The sequence below is a fragment of the Mytilus edulis genome, chromosome 2 (genome assembly GCF_963676685.1).
Source record: "Mytilus edulis chromosome 2, xbMytEdul2.2, whole genome shotgun sequence".
NCBI classification, from domain to species: Eukaryota; Metazoa; Mollusca; class Bivalvia; order Mytilida; family Mytilidae; genus Mytilus; species Mytilus edulis.
In genome coordinates this window covers 90,828,398-90,853,366 of record NC_092345.1, presented here as the reverse complement: position 1 = coordinate 90,853,366, position 24,969 = coordinate 90,828,398, and the positions used below count along the sequence as shown (strand labels likewise).

At 30.5% G+C, this 24,969-nt stretch overlaps 1 protein-coding gene across 2 annotated transcripts in view; it reads left to right on the top strand.

The window, feature by feature from the left end:
* The window catches only part of LOC139513392 (uncharacterized), a 30,253-nt gene extending 5,577 nt beyond the window's left edge, over positions 1–24,676 (top strand). The window contains exons 2-8 of one of the 2 annotated variants that reach the window (XM_071301816.1): positions 10,070–10,333; positions 12,645–12,740; positions 15,238–15,594; positions 16,172–16,356; positions 17,022–17,157; positions 18,078–18,140; positions 20,443–24,676. In XM_071301816.1, the coding sequence (XP_071157917.1) occupies positions 10,070–10,333; positions 12,645–12,740; positions 15,238–15,594; positions 16,172–16,356; positions 17,022–17,157; positions 18,078–18,140; positions 20,443–20,519 (1,178 nt within the window). In that variant the 3' untranslated portion in view covers positions 20,520–24,676. The remainder of the gene's footprint in view (positions 1–10,069; positions 10,334–12,644; positions 12,741–15,237; positions 15,595–16,171; positions 16,357–17,021; positions 17,158–18,077; positions 18,141–20,442) is intronic. The other variant, XM_071301817.1, reaches the window with a different exon arrangement.
* Positions 24,677–24,969: the final 293 nt, after the last annotated feature.

Below are 24,969 nucleotides of genomic sequence, written 5' to 3'. Positions count from 1 at the left end.
ATAAATTACAAATGTAATTGACTCTTTATTTAAGTCAGTGAGTATACTTCAAGTTAAACAAAGTGTTTAAAGTTTTGTTCAGGAATTCAAAAAGATAGACATATGTTAGGTCATTTATTTACTGTTAAATTAAAACAATTCCATGAATTCAAGGAATGTTTAAAATAGACCTCATATTTGGATCAGTGGACAATAGAGTGATCATCTTTTTGTGTCATCTTTTTGTAAAGTGTTTTTGTCATGCAAATATTAATTGTTAAGCTACATTATGTTGTGCTCTATGATGCCATTAATCTTTACTCTTTGTTTAGTTAAAATATTGTTTACAAGATTTAAATGCAGTTACCTGAAGCTGTAAATAAAGGGAAATATCAGTAGGTTATGAATCTTCTTACTTTGCACCAAACAAAGTCTAAAATTTCATCTGTTGATCTATAAGGCTTACATGTCAGAGATAAAATTTGGGACAATTAGAGAAATGATTGTATTTCAGTTACAAATTTAATTCTTTCTTTAATTTTAATTTTGTACTGGTACTTGTTGAAGCATCGTGTTTGAAAATGTGTGACGATGTATCTTAAGATCTGATACATAATTATAGATCCATAGCTTATGCACATTTTCTTTCTCTTTTAATATCCGACATTTTTATGCTCAGGGACATTCAGGTTAACCCTTGTCCGTCTGTCCATACATGTACATTTAGGTTCATCTGTCTATGTCTCTAATAATTAGTTTCCAAACTCTAACTTTAATTTGCCTCAACCAAATGTCATGAAACTCACACAATGTTTGTTACCACAAAACTCAGATCAAATTTGATGTTGGGTGGTGTCACTCTTAATACAGTTCTCTTAGGTTATGTTCCTTTTTAACATTATATGCAAGCAGTGGCATCATCTGTGTCCCATAGGAATAGATAAAGACACGTTCTCCATTTATTTCTCTTTAGTATATATTTGAAGGAGTTTTTATTCTTGATGCATTTTTTGTTTGAAAATTCTGTAGAATTCTATACAATCATGACAATAAATACATTTTCTATTGAAAACTAAGCCATCTTTTTCTCATGTTGATTGAGTCTTCTTGTTTGAACTGTAAAAAGATGCAAATTGCAAAGCTTAAACCAGGTACATTTAAAATTACCCTGTATTTTATATTATAAACGAAACAATAAAACTAAAGTGGGAAAGGTCATGAAAGGTTAATAGAAGTCACAAACTTAGGTCACAAATCTTTGTACAGGTTGAATTTTATTACATATTGTAGTCCGATGATCTATGATCATTGCTATACATATACAGTACAAATGTACAAATAGCCATGTAGAAGACATACATAATTTATGAAACTATTTGTATTTTCTTGGCTGTAACGATTGGTGACAGATGTTGATATACATCCAGATGACACATTTATAATACTACATGTAAACGTGCAAACTCAACATGTATCATGTGCAATAGGCCTAATATATTTTGAAATGCACATATTCATTTGTACTCAACAATTACTATGAACCTTTTTTTATATGAAAAATTGCATGTCATTTGCCAATTTGTAAATTTTTGCAAATTTTGTATGATTTTCAAATATTTTTATTGGATCCTTAACGATGAACCATTCAGTTAGCTTTAGAATGCCTTAGTAAATAATTTAGAGTAATACATGTTTTTTGAAGAAAATAGTATGCATAATTCTGTAGAAATATTAAAACCATTGTAATCCAAATTCACTTTGGTTACATCTTCAGCAATCTTGAAAGTTTAATTCCTTTTAAAAGAAACATGCTAAGGCTAGACTTACAATGTAGTATTAACCTGAGCTAGACTTTATTAAATCAATTACTAATCACATTACCAGAACTTGTAGTTAGTTGTAAGTCCTTAATATTTATGAATACCAGTGTAGCAGTGTTAAAATATCTGTTTGTTTAAAATTAGAAATAATCCTATTTTAAATTTAAACATACATATTTATACCATAATAAGGCCATTAATTGTTTAGAATATAATCTTGTAGTACTAATGTCATTCAAAGTTGTTAAGTAAAGTATTAAACTTATTGTTAGGTCTTACATTTATTTCTTTGTTCAATGAGAATAAAAGATGCCTTAGGCAGGGATCAACCCAAGTTGTTAAAGGGTTAACTGCTGTGTCCACCTTTTCAGCACCAACCACCCTTGGATTAATAGGGCACCTCTTACTTTTCAGAGCATTAACCTTACGTTTCTACATATCTAGTAAATGAATATAGTCCTTCTAGTAATACTAGGTGACTATTTCTCATCAAATGTCTTGAATGAGATTTCTAGTGATAACTGAATTTGCCTACTTTTAATAGAAATGATCCCTGAAACAGTTCCAAACTAGACTTCTTTAAAAATTACATGTATATATCCTGGGCTTCCAGATTTCCAGTAAAAGTCTGAAAAATTTAACTAAAGCTGCTCAAGTGAGTGGAGTCTGTTTTTACTTAACTGAATGTCAAGAGGGAAAATTTTTCTGACTTAGCCATTATTGTGGTATCATTACATTTTGTGAAGAAATGTTGTGCTCTGTATACCTTGTGAGTAATAAATTCTGAACAAATTTTGACTGGATTTTAATGAAAAACAGTAAACTTATAAAGAACTTGCAATAAAATCTGGGCAGAAGGGACCTAATTAAAACTATTTACATAGAAACAAACTATATGCATTACTGTAGTACAAATATACCAGTAATTTATTTTATGAATATGCATTAAAAAATGGAAATTATTTTACAACTGTATAAGGACATTTAAAACATGTCAATCAAGCAGTAAAATCATCAAACTATAACCGGAGTATTGGAATGCTTCTTACCAGTCTTTGAATCATTAAATTCTTCTGTTATATAAAGAAGTTTAAGAAAATTGTTTGAAATTCATAGACTGTGAAATGTTTTTAATCGTCATCGGTAACTTACACTACCCAGTACTAAGCTTATAAAAAGGTATGCTTAATAATATTTTAGGGAAAGTGGAACATGTGTATATACAAATGAATTATGAAAATTATATAAACTATCCAGAGAAACAAAATGACATTTACAGAGGAAATAATATAAATAAATAATATTTAACATAGCAGAGGAAATGTGTATTATCAGTATAGGATGTCAGAGTTGCCTGTTGCAGTCATTAGGACTTGTTACAGTCCTGATGGGTCCTATTAATTCCAGCAGTGATAAAACCACTAATGTAAAAAAACTCCCAGTGAATTAATATTACATATTACTATTGATTAAGTAGATCATATACTAATGTAGATCAAGGAGGAGAAAGTTAAATATTTGGTATCTGTACAATTCCATTGGATAAATTGGCTATAATTAAATATAGTTGATCCACAGTCAGATTATAATTAAGTGCCTGATTCACATTAAAAATTGTAAAGTTTTACCATGTTTCTTCAAAGGATAGAAGACATCGAAGATGAAGTGTACAACCTAAGAATTCTTTTGATCTTTATTCTAAAAGTGAATAGATTTAAGCAAAAAAACCTAAAAAAAATCTATTACAAAATGTACCCAGTATATTTTTTGGAACGGACGGATCAAGCAATTCAGTCATTGAAAGCAAATGTAGATGTGATCTTAGGCTCATTCAGACTAGGGTTTTTAAATTTGTAAATTAAGTTTTTTTTCTGTTGGACTTTTTTGCCAGTTTTTAAATTTAGAAAAAACAATCTTTTTTGTGGACTTTTTCTGTGACCCTCCTTTTATATCATAATATCGGTATGTTGACTTGGATTTACAAAAATTTCAATGATGCATTAATGTAATATGTGTACCACCACATGTACATGTATATAGTTGCTATAACCATAAATGCATATATATATTCTTGATGTTTATCTTGTGAAAAGACAAATATTCCTGATAGAGCATACAGATAAGCTGATGATTAATTCTTCATCATTAGCTAAGAGATTTATAGTGTGTCATATGTTACAAGGCTGTTGTATAGTATGTTTCAAGGGCAGGTTATCTCACACCTGCATACAATATGGACATACTCTGGATTGTCCTTGTCATTAAATCACAGAAATACCATTTGTTAGTCTTGTCAGATATAGATGTAAGAAATGTGTGAATGTACTTTTTATATCAGAAAGTCATACGATTGTATCTGATTTGATTGCTTATCTGATGAGGTTAAAGTTGAATTGACAATCACTTTTCTGAACACTTAATTTTAATGAGTAGCTGTACTTACATGTCAATGGGCACTTGACTTTTACTTAATATTTGATTAAATGAAGATGTAGCATAATGCAAGCACCCCCAAAAAAGAAGCAAAACAACATTTTAATGAGGATATGCATGTATCAACTAAGCAATCTAAAAATTATAAAAATAACATTCCTTCAAAATCACATTTAAAGGGGAGTCTGCTGCGGCATTTAAATATACATGTATAATATTATTGGATAATAAATAAACCAATAAAGTTACAAGTATGTTGAAGTAATTTTAGATGTAAGACCGATTTTTACCAGAAAATATTGAGAAGTTTCTTGTATGGTTCTGTACAGACATACTGTTATTACTTTGGTACCTAATCAAAGCTAACATGGCACAGCCCATATGTACAATGCAATGTCCCCTCTCCTGTGATTCCCTATATATAATAAACCGTATTTTCCCACTAAAGAGGGGCCGTGGGGCCCCTGCCCCCTAATTATCTGCCTCGGCAATGTACAGTATATGGAATGAGTGTTACATTGGACTGGAGACATTTGTGTGAAAATATTTAGAACTATAGTTTGTTCAGTCTCATTATTAAGGTCAATTTAATCAATTAATAAACAGATGATATCATAATGTAGATTTAATCTATTTTATTGTGTTGTTCTTGTCACATTAACAACATACTTATTTTATAGTGATATAAGATAAATATTTAATGAAGCATGTTTTTTATGTAAGTTTTTGCAGATGTGTACTATAACTGTCAAGGTCTGATATTGACAAACTAATCATATATTGTGTATAGGAATTTTATGATTCACTGACACACAATTTTATTATGTTTCCGCCAAGGTTTAGAGTCAGCCAGATTCTGTCTGGACAACACTCTAATTTGACTCTTTAGGATTGAAAAGAATCTGTGGTGAATTCTTTTTGAATTCAGGAAACCAATACTTTTGATACTTTATAAAGTAAAATATAATTTTATCAAAACTAATATGTTTCCAGTGTTTGTTCATACATGTATCTCCTGTGTGGGTTTCAGACGCAAGTCCAATGAGGAAACTTTCAAGTATAAATTCCAGTAGACCAGCAGTGAGCTTTGATAAAATTGTATAATTAATGAAACCTCCAATGCACATGCACAATATCTTTAAAATGCAGTCTATTTTCAGTTACAAAATCATAAGCAATGTAAAAATAAAAAAAAATAAAAATAGTTAGCCCACCCTGAATATATTAGTTGAATAAATCATTTTTTAGATTGTTATCTACATTTGATCAAGTTCTTAGAATGCTGTTCACCATTGAAGGTAACAGCTGGTGACAGCCCACAATAGTAACAGATCAATGCTTGTTATATTTATACCTGGATTAATGAATTAAGTTTGTTTTATCAACTTTTATTATGTAATAAATCAAAGATTATTGATTGATAGTTAAATCACTGAATAACCATAAGGTTTTGTAGGTTCCTAGCACCTGCTGGTGTTGTTAAAAGACATTGTTATAGGCTCAATGACAATAGCTGATAATGAAAGTTTTGTTTTGACATTGTGTAGAAATGTTGTACATTGTCATTTTGTGAGGTAAATTAAACAAGGTTGTAAAATTAAACATGACAGCTTTGTATATATGAAGCTGAATGAATGAATTAAAATACTTTCCATCATTGGTCCTTTGGAGGTATTTTTATTATGTTTATGATTAAGCAATGTAAGATGAGAACATAAACACTGACACACATCTCTCACACATCTCTCACACCAGGTTGTCCATTTATTGCATAATAAAATCAATCAAATATCTTTATTCAGCATTATAGGGTCCACATAGGGCATTTCAATAATAATGAAACACATAGAAGACAATTAAATTTAATGATCCCAGCTACATTCTTTTCTACTGACTTTGGTGGTAACACAACAGTCATCAGACTATTGATCTGCCTCCCTCTAATTGAAGTAAAACTCTGGTCCTTGTATTCAAAAATAGACACACCAAGTCCTGATAATTAAAACAATACATCACATGAGATTAGGAATTGTCAGAATCCAGCAGGAATAGACAGAAAATTGTCTTGATATCATTGAAATCCAACAATCCAGCATGTCAATTATTTAGTAAGGGAATGTTGTTACCTAAAACATTTTTTTTTGGTATTAAGGTATCATATATAATCATATATATGAAAGGCGAGGACTGGTCCAATGGTCTGGTGAACCTGACATGTACTTTTTAATACACATTTTTTGGAGCTTAGGGTCAATTTTGCACTTTCAGGTATCTGAGTATATCTTTTTGTTATAGTTTATCACATTATGACCTTAACCTTCCAATAACCTTGATTCATGATTATAAAGTCACAGAAAAATTAGTTGGGGTACCTTCGATGCATTGTCACAGGTAACCTTTTCATATGATCTTAAAATTATCATTGTATGAATTGTATTGGTATATAATATTAATTGTTAGAAGGGAATTTTAAATATTTATCTTTTGAAACAACGCTTCATTCTGGGGCCAAACAAAAATGTATTTGTTAAATATTACATGCTTAAAAAATGAAGGGAGGGAGGGATTTTTAAAATGATTTTAAATTATTTTTTACATCAAGTCTATGGGAGAAACAATGGATATTTAACAGTGCTTACTGGTAATAAAAAATCTTCTAAAAAACCTAAGGGTAGGAGAGGGTACAGTAATCACACATACTTTTTTGTTTGGCCTTGACAGGGTAAAAAAAAATTGACACTATTCATAAAGAGGCTGATACTACATTCTTGGTATATAATGTATATACACTGGATATAGGAAGATGTGGTGTGAGTGCCAATGAGACAACTCTCCATACAAATAACAATTTAATGTACCTGGCATAGAAAGTGAAGTTAGCAGGAAACAGAATTATATGTGGGATGCATCTTGTGTACTAGTAAAAATAAACAGATGATTTATTGCACATATCATATTTTTACATTTAAACTGCATAGACAAAGATACAGTATTAGGTTTCTTTTTGCCACATAATAAAAAAACAACATTATATGGTTACTGAGAATTAATTGAATAAGTCACCCAAGCTGTCAGTCTTGTTTATAATTTGACACCTGAAAAATAGTAGGCAAATTCGCGCAATTATAAGTTGATTTAGAACCAACTAAATTATACCATGCTTTAGTACAGCCAGAACAACCATGGTTATGATTGTTGCCATAATAAATCACTAAATTCAAGATGCTAAATTTTCGCTCTTTATCATACAGGGTCTTGGGATTTTTCTCATTGTTGAAGGACGCACAGACTAAATTGACTCATTGATATTCCTAATTGTCTTCAATATGATCTTTTTAAATCAATCAAATAAAATATGTTCTCATATTATGATGAGTTGTATTGTGTAAGTTATTTTCAGATTTGTTGGTCAGACCTGAAATTGATAAAACCTGAATTGAGGATGGAATACTGGTCACAAATTGATGCATGTCTTTATCACAAACCAAGTCACTCTTTAGATTTACTCTTTTCAGTATTTTTTTAGTATCAGCAAAAATGGTACAGCCACTCACAAGTCTATCATGCAGTGATGTTGAAACAAGATTTCTTTTTTATGACTTATTCTGAAAGAATACATCCTCTTTATTATGTTATTTTAAAGATACCAACTAAGTTAAAAGTTATTTTGAGTACATGTAATAGGAAGAATACATCTTAATACAGTCTTGTGAATATCAAGTCCTGGGAAAGCTTTGTTTGATTAACCTGGCTTTTTCTGAATGTTCAATAGTTTTTCGATAGGCATATAATCTTGGATTTACCTGGCTTTTCCTTCAATATTCAATAGTTTTTCAATAGGCACATAATCTGGGATTTACCTTGCTTTACCTTCAATATTCAATAGTTTCTTCAGTAAGCAAACAATCAGCCTGTACATAGTATAGTATTTTATGCAGACAATTGACCTTGTTTACTGATTACAAATTCATTCATGATCATGTTTATACATTAAATAATAATGAATGGCAGGTAACCTGAGGGTACCTATATTTACCTGAGTACACCTGAGATTGTGTAATGGATATTATATTTATACTTTTTTACTGACGCATTTAAGCCTATATGATTTGATATGAATCATCTAAGATAATAGGATGCAAGTTCCCAATAGGTCAATATACTGGGATTGGTACAATTATAAATGGTTTTGGTCACAGGGTTTTGATTCTTACAAACATTTGTAGTAATAACATTTTGGTGGGGATACAGGTGCAGCAGAAAAGGCTGGCATCTCTAAACAATTTCAGGAGCATGTCCTTCCTTAAACATTGAATGGAAAATAATACATTGTACTCAATTTCGATGCTGCTTTAAAAATAAAATGAAAAATAAAATAGACCAATATGGATTTCTAATTCAGCAGTTCAATATGTTCTCAGGTGTTTAAAGAGGATGGTAAAACTTACCAAATATTTTTTTTTTCAAAGTATCTAAATTGACTTAACTACCGCTTTTCTAAGCAATGTACTGTTATTTGATGTCTTTTTCAAAAGTGATTTTTTTTTCAATTTTAATAATGCTGATATTTACTCATTTCTTTAAACATAAAATAGTTATACAATGGGAGATAACTCAATTATTTTTCTTAAAACTTTTTGACTTATGTAAATGATTTGATATTAACTTTAACAATGTTTAAGGTTCATCATAAGGAATTGAAAAATATGGCCGTGTTTACACCTCCAAAATTACTATGAGTACAGACAAACTGGTACATCCAGGAAAGTTTTAAGGCATGGCAGGAACTAGATATATAAAAGTTATATGAAGTCTTTGTTTCAGAAAATTAAAAACTTACTGTACCTGGATTTTGATGTTCATTTTTTTCCAGTCTGCAGAAGATAGCAAAATAAACAAACACCCGAGTTTCATTTGATACGGTCCACTCAGTTACACAGTTTAAACCTGTTAAATTACCTATTGTTTACAGGTGTCTATTGTCCATCTATTGTCCATATAAATCAATACTACTCGCAACATTGATTATATGAGGGGAGCTTCTCAATCGTTTTCACTACTTAGTTAATTTTTGCACCTTCTGCAGGAACGGAAAAAAATGGATAGCAAAATCTAGAAAAGTTTATAATTTTCTGAAACATAAAATGCATTTAAAATTTATATACCGGTATCTAGTTCCTGCCATCCCTTAAAACTGTTGCAGGTGTATAGGTTAGTCTGTACTCAGAGTAACATTTGGGGTGTAAATACGGCCATTTTAGCCAAAAGGTTATGATGAACCTTAAAAAGGGGTGTTGGATTAATCAAATATAAGAAACCTTTTTTGTGTCGACTCATATATAAATGAAATATGAAGCATTGTTATATATCTTCTGCCTGAAAAAAAAGTGGAGGAATGGACCAATTTCTACTCCTTTTGTTAGTTTGTCCTCGTTTATAATTGTCTTTAAGTTTAGTTCTACATTTCATCAAAGTTCTACAAAAAGTATATAAAGTAAACTACATTCATGTGGTTCAAACTTTAAAAAGTATTTTTGAGTTGATGTAAAAATGATCTAACTGTACAAATGCTGTATATAAAAAAACAACATCCATCAAGTGTATTTAGTAATATACATGTAGGCTCCATATCTTTGTATTGTTGAGTTTGAGAGAATAAAAACAAGCCATTCAGTGTTCTAGATATCCATAAAATGTATACAATATATCACCAAAATATATGGAAATTGGATATGTTGTCAATAATTATTGTCAGAATTGTCGAATTATTTCTAAATATTCTTATGTTATGTACTTACAGTAGATAGTTCATAATGTCTAATTTATTTTCATTTCAGTGTCAAATGGCAGTGAGATGTTAACTCTAGATAAACAAGAGGAATTCGTTTTAGTTGGTGCTTCACCTCAGTATAAATGTACTGTGAATAAGAATGCTAACTTTCTGATAGGAAATCCCTTGAAATGGGAGAAAAGAGGACGAGATGGTTCTAAAGTTGTTATATCAGTGCTAGCCAATGTAGAGGCAGGACTTGCAGATGAATATAATGTACAGCTAGATACTACAGATAGTGCCATGTCTTTTACTTTAAGCTTTAAGCAAGGTTAGTCGTAGATTTTGTTTGTATCATCCAAAGATCCGTCACTTAATTCAATCATGAGAAATGACAGTATTCTCTTTTTATTTTGAAAATATGCAAACCACAAGTCATTAATCAACATTTAGTTTTCAAGGTAAGGACACCGTTTCTCCTATACTCTAAGCAATAGATCAACTTTTTTTTTCGGTCATTATAAAAAATTAATATATACCCTGGTCAAAATCATGGATATTAACCATGGTTAACCACGCTTTTGCTGCTTTTGACCATGGTTGATCTTTGGAAAGCATGGTCAGTATAATGACCATGGTTGAGCATGGTTGACAATGGTCGAACCATAGTCAAAAGCATGGATAACCATTGTCAACCATGCTTTGACCATGGTCAACCATAGTTGTCCATGTTTCACCATGGTCAACCAGGGTCAACCATGGTCACATTTCGCAGGGGTTAAGGACACTGTTTCTCATATACTCTAAGCAATAGTTTAACTATTTTTTTTCGTTGATGGATTAATTGTAAGATGTATATGTCCATTTAGTAGTGTTTATCTGACCTCATTTTCGCGGTTTATTAGTCAGGCTAATTCAGCGTTATGTTTTCTTGGTAAGATTCAAATGTCTTATGCCTAGGTCGCACATTCACGGATCATCTCCCCAGATCCGCTAGTGAGTAAATCTCACCGATGATCCCGTAAATAGAGTTTCCGTAGTCTGATACAGATCCTATACGGATGCACAATGGTATTATATTGGTTTTGACGTTACTACCACAGATAATAAAGGACAGGGTTCCTTTTTGCCACATGAGTGATACAGGTTCTTTCAGTAAGACACGGTAAGATACGAAAATGACCCAGTTTAGTACGCAACGACACGTGTCGTGAAGTCTGTACTGGCTAACTGCAGATAATCAACGGTTTACTACTGTATAAGTAAGGGTTAGTACGAATGAGAACGGTCTGAAACAGAATAGTACGAACCGTTAAATTTCTATAATTTACTTGTTATTCATCATTTCTATATGGCAGTTAATTGAGATTATTTTCGATCTTGTTTAATAAATCATTTATCTGTCTGTCTGTACTGTGTGGTGTTATTCGTGACATGTAGCAGTTTTTGAAACATATTTAGGACTACATTTTACTCTGCCTCCTGTCACCTCTATGTCTGTCATCATGTATCTCAAACTGCACCATCATTTTCTGCTATATCAATATCAAATTCCAGCCAATTATTTGCAAGCAGCAGTTGTTGATTATTCATGTTGGATAATCATTATGTATACCTCAACTTCAAGACACAGAATAAGTAGCTATAGGGCCCTATAGGTATGAAGTATTTATACAGAAGCTAGCCTTATGTCAGTCTGTGGTCGTTATAGACATAATGCTGTGGATTCATTATTATTCGTTAAAACCAATATTCGTGGGTTTCGTGGGTACAGGTGAACAATGAATTTTAATGTTCAACGAAAAACAAATTTCCATAAAGTTGTATCCACACTTTGGCAGAACCTTGAAATCAAGTATCTACAAAAATTCGAGGTTTCCGCAATCCACGAAAATTTGTATCAATAAAAATAAAAGAATCAATGGTATTCCATTTTTTGTGGTGTTGTAACATAGTAAACCGTAATAGACTCTTAGAACCCTGGCTGATATCTAGCTATCCCTATTACAACGTAATAAAAATGTGCCATTACTTGGCACATTTGTAACAAATCTTATTGTATCCTTACCAATATGTGGTGTAACCATAATAGTATGTAGTTCTCCAAAACTAGCCGTAGCAATCATTTGGGCCTACGAATAAGCACGGATTAATTCGGTTCTGCCAGGGACTTTAACGGATAAGTACTGTCTTATACGGTTTAATAAGGATTTACTACGGTCGTTTGATTTGTGGTCAAATTTGGCGCATGTTCAAAAATTGTCAAGGATATACGAGTACTACTACGTATGACTACGACAACAATAAGGATATCTACAGACTAATACAGATTGCCACGAATGGTGCCGGATAGTATCCGTAGCTAATCCGGCCTCAAATCCGTGAATGTGTGACCTAGGCATCAGATAATTATTCTTTGGAGCATGTTTTCTGATATGTTTTCGTCTTTCCATTATTTGTCCTGTATGATACATTTTTTTTTTTATGCCAAATGTGATGCTATCCAAAATTTCTGGGGAGAACACTGCTGTATCATCTCATTGGCTTAAATTGATCCAAATTTTATTATTTTTATATATATTATCATGATTATTGCCATTGGCTTAAAACAATTTAAATTTGATTATTTTCCCTATTTACAGGAATTAAAGAAGATTATGATGGACACTTTGCATGTGTTCTGTATAACAAGAGTAACACAGTCTTAGCAGAGAAGGCAGTAAATGTTCATGTAATACGTAAGTTGACAGTTAATTTTACCAACAACTAGGACAACACATTGGAAAAGAAGACCTATACAACGGACTACATGAGTCATTCTCAAATGATTAGAAAAGATATAAATTTATTTAGGAAAATGAATTCCAAATGCTAAATGAAAATACCATACATGGAATTGCAAACTTACTTCGCCTAACATGCCTGAGGGGTGGGTTGGAAGAAGATGATGGTCTTTAATTTTATGTTCTATTGTGATGTTTTTTTAACTTGACTTGTTTAGAAGTCAAGATTAACACCATAACCAGTTAAGTAACATGTATATAGTGGTTCAATGAAATAACATATTTTAATCAATTATAGTTTTAAGGATGTACTTGTGTGAGGTTTTGGAATAAATGTCAATTTTGGGACTCCTTAGTGTTTTTCCATACTATACAAGGTACAATATTTTGCCCCATAACACCTATTTATCATTTAACATAAGACTGAATAGCTCATAAAAGGTCATTTGACAAAATTTATGCAGATTATTTTTTTATTTTGATTTGAGACCCAAATAATACCAATGCAAATATAAAGTAAAAGTTTGAGTCAGCCTTTTCGTGCCATATTTTATAAATCCAATATCTCAAAAAGGAGCTCTATGACCTATCAATTTTTAGCTTATTTTCATCCTTAACTAATTCTCTTCCAGCTTAATGTACATATGTATCAATTTTGAAATCTTGATTTATTTAATTTTACCTTAGATCACCTAAGTTCATCCTTAAGTACATTTTGTGAGGTATTTGAATCTAGTTTTGATGCTGCAGTCAACTAATTGTAAATTGGTCTGAATTTTCTGCATTTATTATAGGATTAAATGCTCTTTTTAAAAAAAAATTTTGGTGTATAAACTCGACCAATTCACTCGCAAACAAATAAAAGTCTGAAGGACTTTTATGATACGTTTGTGAGTGACTTGGTCCAGTTTAGACACCAAAAACATTTCTTTAAAAGGGCATTTTAAATAATCCTTATAATTCTTTAAAATTTGAGTTGGGGAATATATTTTTCCACACTCGTTACCTCTATCACACGTAAATTGTATATTTATGTCATTGAATAGGCCTGGTGCATGAATATATTTGTTGGTTAACACAAAAATATGTACTCAATGAAATTTGCTATCTGATAAAAAGTAAACTGCAAAAACTCTTATTATCATTCAAACAAAGATTTTTGTGTATTAATTTATTTAATGATTATAGATGTTAAATTTTGTAATGTTTGTGTTTTTTTATCACTGTCATCTTGTTTACATTGGTAACGAAAAGAAGTTCGGTCAGTGTCGTCTTTCGAAAAATAACCAACGTCAAAATCAAATACCGGAAGTTCTCTTGACCAATCATATCAACGTATTCCCTAATATGCAAATCATATAAGAATAATTGGTAGGTCTTGTATTTTCTAACGGTTTATTGGCTACTATCTTTTAAGTATATATTTTTATGCCCCACCTACGATAGTAGAGGGGCATTATGTTTTCTGGTCTGTGCGTCCGTCTGTCCCTTCGTCCGTCCGTCTGTCCCACTTCAGGTTAAAGTTTTTGGTCAAGGTAGTTTTTGATGAAGTTGAAGTCCAATCAACTTGAAACTTAGTACACATGTTCCTTATGATATGATCTTTCTAATTTTAAAGCCAAATTAAACTTTTGACCCCAATTTCACGGTCCACTGAACATAGAAAATGAAAGTTCATGTTTCAGGTTAAAGTTTTTGGTCAAGGTAGTTTTTGATGAAGTTGAAGTCCAATCAACTTGAAACTTAGTACACATGTTCCCTATGATATTATCTTTCTAATTTTAATGCCTAATTATATTTTTTATCCAATTTCACAGTCCATTGAACATGGAAAATGATAGTGCGAGTGGGGCATTCGTGTACTTTGGACACATTCTTGTTAATTGAGTTTAAAACTGCATTTCCTATGAATATATCTAAGTGATCTTCCTTGTAAAATGAGAGCAAAATAAATAATTTCTTGTCCTATCCATACCTTGCGAAACAAATAAATATGCAATACCTTTCTAATAATATCCCAGGAATGCACTCTCTTAGTTTATGTTTTTTAACATCTTTATTTGCTGTGTTTCTGTTAAAAATGAGGTATTTAGGAGTAAGAACAAAAAATGGTGTTGGTGGTTCTGAATGTTACCTTGTGAAATAGCAATTAAAGAATTTCAGCTCTGTATGTTACATAGTCATATGCATATGTCATTAACATGAACTTGTCCTAATATACACCTAGTATTTCCCACTGATGAATAACACCAACCCTTCCTTCCTTGTTGATATGATTGGTTAAACAGGTTTATATCATTCAGAACTCCACATATTAATGCTGTTCTTTTATTGATTTGTTTATCAGAAACCTTCAATAGTATAACAGTTTTAATGGCTACATTGTTTTAATGAGGGCAATTTTGGGAATAAACCAGCTTTGTTAAAATACATTGATTTATATTTGTTACAGAAACGATAAAAAAAACAGAATTTGAAATAGGAGACCAAAAACAGACTGTAGCAGGTGAACCAGCCTTGTCAATCAGATTAGAGGAAGGAACTTATAAACCTATCTGTAGAACAGAAGGTTCTAACCCAGCAGCCGTTATAAAGATTTACCTTGGTAATACAGAGGAGATGGGCGATCCTCAGGTAGAGGTACCAGATACTAGCAGGACCCAACCACCACCAGTGTTTAATGTAGAGAAGTCCGTTACCATCATGCTCAAACCAGCAGATAACAATAAAATACTTAAATGTGTTGCCAAGGTTCGCGATGATGATACTATGAAAACAGAAATCTCCTATAAACTTGAAGTTTTCAGTAGTAAGTATCACAATCTTAGCTAGACCTTTGCTGTATTTTAACTGCAATTTTATTAGATTGAAAATCTCACTATACTGTATATGACTCCAGGTGTCCTTGCAATATATATTTATGGTAATATTAAAAATATCTTTAATATAAATAAATAATTATAAAAATATAAGATGTGGTATGATTGTCAATGGGGTCATCGTACGTCTTCAACAATGAGCAAAGCCCATACTGCATAGTCAGCTATATAAAAGGATTGCTTGACAGAAAACTTTCATTCTCAATAGGACTCTGTTAGCAGTTATGTTAAACCATTTATACAGGAGTTATGGAACTTTGACCGAACTTTGACCAGATGAACACAGTTAAGCAAGAACAATTAAATCTCTGTTGTGCATTGATAACTAAATTTTAAAACAAATTTAACATATCAATCCTAAAGAAAATGGAAAAATGTATTTATTTATCTTAATCACAGTGGAAATTTTTCATGAATGAGTTTGCAGATTCTGATTATATTTTTGAAAGACAATCATGACGATATTCCATGTTGTATAATTTATAAATTCATTAATTTTTTTTTCAGTTCCACCTGAAATATCATGCAACAACATCACTGCTATGAAAGGAAACAAATTTGTGGAGCTGACTTGTACGATCAAAGTACCAGGTATAACTTGTACAAGTAAAAACATCTTCTGGGAGAATGGTGAAAATGGAGACCGGTATGAAGTCGATTATAACCAGAATGGCCTCAGAGTATTTTGTTTGGTATGTTTTACATAAATGACAGTATAGATATGTTTACTATGAAAAATGACATTTTAAAAAAAATAGTTGCTTAATATTGACTTTTATATGACCGTCATACAAGTGAGAGGCTTAGTTAACTATAAAACCAGGTTAAATCCACCTTTTTCTACATAAGAAAATGCCTGTCCCAAGTCAGGAATATGGCATTTGTTGTCCATTCGTTTGATGTTTTTGAACTTTTAATTTTGCCATTTGATTAGGGACTTTCTGTTTCAAATTTTCCTCAGTATTTTTCTGATTTTACTTTTTGATATATATATGCACACCAATATTATCTTCATCAAAGGGATTTAATTCTCAAATATCTTTAAAAAACCCGACCAAGGAATAGATTCCAGTCATTAGTTGTCAAAAGGAAATAATTCACGATTTTAACAATACTTTTTACAATCAAACATCATGTACATGGAGTTGTATAAAGTCTTTGCAGAGAAAAATACATAGTTTATACTTTACCCCAAATCATTCTTAAATTTTCTATTTAAAAAAAGGCAATTATTTCATGCATATTCAGGACATTGCTCTTACAAAATAGACAAAGGATATATATTGCTGTAGAAGAGATATTCTGTTACATAGGGTAGGAAATCTTGACTTCTAACAATTCACATTTATTTTTGCAGAACCAAGTAAAGGGTGTAGTTTCCACCACTTTAAGGATTGATGCAGTTACAGAGGCTAACTTTAAAACTGATTATTTTGTGGTCTATGTTAACAAACATTCGACTACAACACGCAAACAAGCAATATTAAATCAAGGTAAGGCTAAAGTATCAAGAGGTCATCTGTCAGAGGTGGAACATATGTCGTGCCATTTATTTCTCATCAACTAACTCGACTCCCTCTGCTTTTAGGTTGATTTCACTTCAGCTCATGGTCCCCTTTCACCCCACCCCTCTATCCACTGTTAATTGATGTATTAAATTTGAGCACAACTTAAAAACATTTCACATTTATGAGATGAGTTAGTGCAGTTAAACATGTAATTCAGAGTTTAGTATGACGTCCAATATCACTGAACTAATATACATATTTGTTTAGGGGCCAGCTGAAGGAGTTTCTCGCTGCATTGAATACCCATTGGTGGCCTTTGGTTGTTGTCTGCTCTATTGTTGGGTTGTTGTCTATTTGACACATTCCCCATTTTCATTCTTAATTTTATATTGTATGAAATAGATTTTCTTTGATTTATTTATTTTAAAACAGGACAGTAAAATTCACTCAGCCCCTTTCATTAATACTCACTTATTTTTATGCCCCACCTACGAAAGAAGAGGTGCATTATGTTTTCCTGTCTGTGTCTGTTCGTCCGCATGTTCCGCTTTAGGTTAAAGTTTTTGGTCAAAATAGTTTTTGATGAAGTTGAAGTCTGAACAACTTGAAACTTAGTACACATGTTCCCTATGATATGGTCATTCTAATTTTAATAAGAGTTTTTATACCAATTATATTCCAATGAACATAGAAAATGTTAGTGGAAGTGGGGCATCCATGTACTATGAACACATTCTTGTTAAATATTGATCTATGTTGCATTACGCTTTATCTTATCAATTTTTTTTTTTATCCTCTGTCAAATAAAGTGAAACACAGTGATGCTATTAAAATGATATATGCAGATCTTTCATTTAAACACATTTGTTTTTTTTATTTGATTGAAATATATTTGCCTGTATTAGGTGAAATAAAAGAGATCTCTACTATGTCTACAAACCAACAAGCAAAGAAAGGCACTACTAAAGGTTGAAAACAATTGTGTTATGTTTGATAGTTATTTGACAGTTTTGCATTGCCTAGTTTTATTGTTCTATGGAATCTTCATGTTAATGTTTATGCTTTTATTCCAATGTTTCAATCTTAAATTTAATGGATGCAAAAATCCCCTGGTATTTATATTCAGTACTTTTAATAAAATTAAGCATTTTTTAAACATTTGAGCTAAAGAAATGTTAAACACTACTACAGTGATCAAAATGTGGCAAAATTTGTAGTACTTTGTTAATTTGTACAATGTCCATATTACCTTATCATGAAAACATCAATGGTAATAGAATTATATTTGTCCTTTAATATAAATTCAAATATGCCAATTTCTAAGTCTAATCAACAAACTGTTCGCATATAGTTGAATTAAACATTGTCTACTTTGACAACTGTCTGCCGTTTTAGATTTTTAAAAATGATGATGTCATCTTGCCAATTTCGTAAATAGTCACATTTTCAACGTCTTCCCTTAGAGTTACACAATATATCTGTAAAAATCTGCCAAAGACACATTAGTTTTAGGACCAAAAAAAGAAAGATTCATCCTTGTCAGATCAATTATTATATATTAAAAACCAAAACAATAAGAAGAAAATTGTCTCTAATTTTAGTTTTAGTATAAATGTGAATTACTCCGTAAGATTTAATTTTATATTACTGCAATGATTCTGGCTTTTTGATAGCTTTGCTTTTTGTTAAATTGGGCAAACAGTTTCTTGTGAACAGTCTTGTTTTGATTAATGGTGCACTATTACACACAGAACAAAAAAACAGGATATGTTCCTTGTACCTGGCCCTTTACTGCATGACTGAAAATGTTTGCCTTTGTATGAGTACTCATTCATAAATTAAGTGACCTCTCTGCCAGGTTTACTCCTTGAATCGCTGCACAAATTAAATGCTACATTTTTTTCATTTTTAAACTAGTTATGAAAAAAAGATTTATTTCACCATTTATGTTGGTTATGCTACTGTATGCTCCCAGATTACCTCATCTTCAGGTAGATTGACAGGTCTGCATGAATCTTCATTTATTCTCCAATAAATTTAAATTTAAAAATCATTGCATAATTATAAGTAAACACAGAGTTCAGCAGCAGTGATAAGTTTTCTGATTACTTGTAATTTAGGAGAATAGTTTTGAAAAGAGCTGTAAACAAAAACATGGTTGCATGTTTTTCTCTAAAACTAGTATCATTTTTTGAATATTTTAGTTGTTTGTAAGTTTTATCAAAATTATACAAAAAGGCTTTCATTTTATAAACAGCATGATTTGTGTCTATCAAAATTTAACCTAGAAAGATAGGTGACTTATAAAAAGTATACAATGACTAACGTAAGGGTACCCAAATTGCACGGAGTACCCAAGTTACACCTATTTAGCAAAAATAACAGCGTAAATATTAAACAATTTGTATTTTTATGATTTGATAGTATGCACGTCTTTCAACATAAGTAAACATATTTAGATATACACAAAACTTTCACAGTATTTATCAACAGATGTAGTGTTTACTGAAAAAGCAAAATCTACGGAAACATCGCCATGCGACGTCATCAAAACGTCATCTTTTTTAAATTAACAAATACAATATGTTACAAGTATCCATTTCTTAAAAAATGAATAGTTAGCATGGACTAGTACTAATATTCAATTGTTCAAAATATTTGAAGAAATTAAACAAAAGCTCTGTTATTCGACATTTGACAATGCTAATTTAAGCATGGATGCAATTTGGGTACTCCTCATTACGGAATCAAAGATGGTTTGGAGGTGAGTTCAGACCAATTTTTCTAGAATCCATATGGATTCATCATAAAATTTGTGAAACCTTTAATATAGTAAATAATGATACATCTACAAAATAATAACATAATGAAAATTTTTGTCTGAAGCATGCATAAACGAAGGTTAAAAAACTGTCAAAATAGGTGCAATTTGGGTACCCTCACGTGATATCATCCCTTAACTGTTCAAAAATAATAGATGTTATGGCCTGAGCTGGAGACATAGTTGTACATGATTGAATATTCACTAAACATTTTTTGTGAACAATACAGGCAACGGGTAATGCTTACAGATATTGAATAACAAACTTGAGTTTTATTTTCTCTGATTACTATTTGTGATGATTTAAAGAAATAGATTTATAGATATCAATGTAAAAACTGTTAGTGGTCAGTTTTGCATGCTCAAAGAGATGACCACAATTTATCTATGTACTACCCTGGACATAATTTGGTAATATTTATGAATTTATATAATTGTCTATTTTACAGATCACAGTGGAGCAGCTAGTCTACAGAATGTCTTCTTCTTGATGTGTTCATCTCTCCTGGCAGCCATATTGTTGTAGGACATATATCTATTAGGAAATGTTTACTTGTTTATGAGTTACCTGTAGAAACATATATATCAGAGATTAGGGTGGAATAAAAGTTTTAAGTCTTCACAGTAAAGGGGCAATTATTAAGGAACTGAGAGCTAACGTTGGAATTGTATTTTGTTTTTACTATTGCTTAACTATATCATCTGTGAAACTACACAGCAAATCTAAAATAAAAATATTCATAAACAAGTAAACCTATAATAAATTGAAGAAGAGAGAGATCTGATGGGACTATTCAGCCAAGTTTGCCTGTTGATTTAATGGTTGTGAAAGAGGAGTGCTAGAAGAACAAATTATGACAGTGTTGATAAAGAAAGATGGACTAAAAACAGTAATACTCTGTTAGTCAATGTGAACACTAGGGTAGTCCTACAAATAATTTGGTAGAAAACAGTGTGTATAAATTGTATTGGTCCCTGCCATTGGCAAACTTGTGTAGCCTACTGTTGTTTGGACTTTTTATTCTGAGTCTGTAAAAAAATAGTCTTACATTGAGTGCTACAATTGATTGACTAAATATTTCTGTGTTATATCATATGTGTACATTTTTGCCAGTTTGTATATATTTGCATTGAAATATTTGGACTTTCTTTTGGTTGTGAATAAAAGCTTTGTATTTGTGTATATAACAACAGGTATCCAAAGAAAATACATTACAATAATGAGAATTCCCACACAAATAAAATGTGCCAATATGAGATCATGTTACCATCATAATCTGTGCAATTAAACATTTTATTATCATTTAGGATGTTATAATTTTCAACATAGAGATTATTATTTACAGTGAGAATTAGATAAAACAACCGGTTTCTATAATTTTAGCTCGTTTTTATTGGTGCATAATGTTTCAATATATATATATATATATGTATGTATGCAATATTTTTATCCAGACAATATTTTCACTGTTAGTCTATTAGATTTGGCAGCCAAGAAAAGAAGTGAAATAATCTGACTTCAAAATACATGTAGAATTGATATTGTTAAATTTGGAAATGAACTAAATTGTGTTTGAATTCGAACTTTCAGCATAACATTTAAAATTAGAAAATATGTTTGTTAGGCCAAAAAATACCTGTAAATGTTATAATAATAGGAATAAAATTAAAAAAAATCCCACTTTCTTGCAAGTAAATATTCTGATTTCTCATTTTAACTAGTTATATTATATTGCCTCATATGTCATACATTCCTATCATTTCATTATAGATTTTATTCATTTTGTTTTTATATTAGGGAGGCTTTTTTATACTGCAAGTATTGATATATTGCTTTGTTTCACCTCATACATACATCCTGCTGGTGTATTTGATGATTGGTTGGTATTTAAAAAAAATAGGTATTAAAGAAAACTTGCCTTTTATTGGCTTAAAAGCTTTTGACAGATATCTCTAAAAGTGCAGTTATGAATTTAAATGCATTTATGTACGTTATTTATAAAGATGCAGGTAATTGAAATGGCCACCAGTTTTTCAGTGAGCAGTTGATCAAAGATACTGTTAGTAATCTGAATGTAGTCAATCATATTATAAATGTTGATGCATATCAGTTTTAAATGGATGGCTTTATTCTATATAAATGTGTGTACTCTTAACCTCATTGTTTCAAATATGAATGTCAGAGAAGATGTACATTTTATCAGAAAAATGCATATATTACATATGATTATTGTGATGAAAATGTTGAATATAAAAAAAGTATTATATAATCAGTGTGTGCCTTTTTGAATCGTGGTGTTTTAATTTACCTTAGCTTTTGCAGTTTTGGAGAAAAATAAAATTACAGGTTTGGCTTTGCAGAATCTACCTGAATTATTTCTATTTGATTAGATTGTGGCATGACCATGTAACATGCATAATTCATTCATGTTTCAAACTTTTCAATGAATAAAAACCGTGATCAAAAATCTGGAAAATAGTATATAACTGGTTTACTTCGAATATTTTTTAATGTCCAATTTTAAAACAGATTACACTAAATATAAAAGCTTCATATTACACAGTGATGCCCATAACTTGATTAAACACAGAAATTTACATGCTGTAGAAGTGTTACTAGATAATTACAGTTTGTAGTCAATAATCAGAAATAATTAAAGAATCCAGGTAGATTTTGTAAGAAAAAATAACATATGACGCTGGTGGTCTGCTTCTGTAAATCAAATTAGATATAGATTTTTCATTTCAATTAGGCAACTATTTGTAAGAAGAAATCCCATGTAAATAACCTATGTGTACTTGTATGTTTTATAGTCAGTTATTTGTGGTTATGTTCAGATACAAAATGTCCAAAGGGAGATAATTCCATCTAAAAATATAGTCTGTAAAAATTGTAATTATTTGCTGAAGATTTATCGGTTCTGAGATGTTTTTCATTTCACTGATGTTGTTAATAATTTTCATTTACTGAAAATAAATGTAAAAAAAAAAATTATACCATTATTATAATCTTTAATCAGAATACTTACAAATTCCTTTGTATCTACAATTAAATGTCTATTTATACAATTTTTTTTGGTTATTTGTACAGTTATGTAATTTGTGTATTCACATAGTAATTTACTTTATAGTGTATTAAACTGTTGTGTAGTCTATGATTTGTGCCATTTATCCATTCATGTTCAGTGTACCTTTGGATGTGGTTTATGAATTGCCTTTATTAAAAGAAAACAAATCCTTTGTAATTATATCAAATTTACTTTTGTTTGGATTAGTTGTTAAAAATATGGGTCTGATAAATACTTATGAATTTTAATTCTGTCCACATTAAACATAGTTATTTTCTGACTTTATTTGACTGTCAAAAGGTGTTGTCAACATTTGGGCATAAATGTTATTAGTCTTTATAAGACATTTGTTGAATAAAACTGATTAATGTTAATTACACAAAGACATACACTAAAAAAGCACTCTTAAACAATTTTATTTGCCTTGAATGACATATAACAGGGGGATAAATCAGGTTTACAGATTCAAAGGTATCTAGTATGCATCTTCTTGTGACAAGAGCCACCTACTACTCAGTACTGCCATTATCCACTTTGGCAAACAGGAGAATTGAAATCGGCATTGCATCAGATAATTTGCCAAGTAAAAGATGATCTTTTTCAAAATTTTGAGAAAAACTTCTTTAATTAACATTAATCAGTGAAAAAATGTAAATTTGGAATACCTGTTACTTTATTTGTTATAAGCTTGAAAATGTTTACTGGGGGAGTGTTTTTTGTTTTTTAATATTTAATAAGCAGCATTACTTTCAACAATTGTACTTGAAAGGTTGTAATAGCTATTTATAGAGCTTCAAATATTGAAATAGATATTGATACAGTTTGAGATGTTAAAATAGTTAAAAGATGTTTTTTTTTTTTATAGATTTTCCTTTTTCTTTTTGTCTGGTGCTGGTATGGTATTCATCTGTCATAGAAAAATGTTTTTTTTAATGAGGAAAGATAGATTTAAGATTGGGGAAAAAAAGATGAATTTGGCAATATGTATTTTTAACCAGCATAATATGTTTGATTTAAGAATCTTTATTTTATAATCTATTTTAGATCTTATATAAATTATACTTTGCAATCATTCCTTTTTATAAGATTTAACTCTTCTTGAAGAAAATTATATAATTGTTGAAACTTTGTAATTAGATTGTTTAGTTTGTTGGTACAAGTATAGCTTGATACAGTAAAGAGGGAGCCTTATACTTTGAAAGTATTCAAACAATTTTATTATGTAACTGTGTATTGGCTTTTTATCAAATTGCAGACTATTCATAATTATATAAGCATTTAGCTTTGCTTTTATCATGCAAACGAAATCTTAACATTTCTCCATAAAAAAATTGTAATTTGGCATATTGACAGCCATATTTTTAAATTGGAATACTGAAATTGTTTCTTATTGCAAATTTTGATTGAAAAAGGAATGAAACAATTTATAATATAATATTTACTACAATACTCGAATCAGTTAAGATACAGGTATAACATTTATGATTGCACTCCCTGAATCCAGCTATACATTTTTAGTTATCTGTCATGTAGTGAACATGTATGAAAGGTTGTTTTTTTATTGAGTTTTATTCATTCATCCATTACAGTTCATTCATTAAAAGCTTTCTTTGTACAGGTTTTTTTCTTTTATCAGCAAGATGAATACCTTAGCATTTAAAATTTAACAGAGATACTGATTTCCTAGTCAAAAGTATTGGGTATACTGTCATTGTATTGTCTCTCTGTTTGTTCATCTGTGTAAGCAAGTTTCAGATCTTTCAGATACAGACTTCCTGTTACCCCTTCTTCATAATTATTTCATATAATTAAAATCATCATGGCTACCAACATTGAAATTGTATATTTGCGGCAGACAAGCATTTCGTCTACAAAAGACTCATCAGTGACGCTTCTATCAAAAATGTT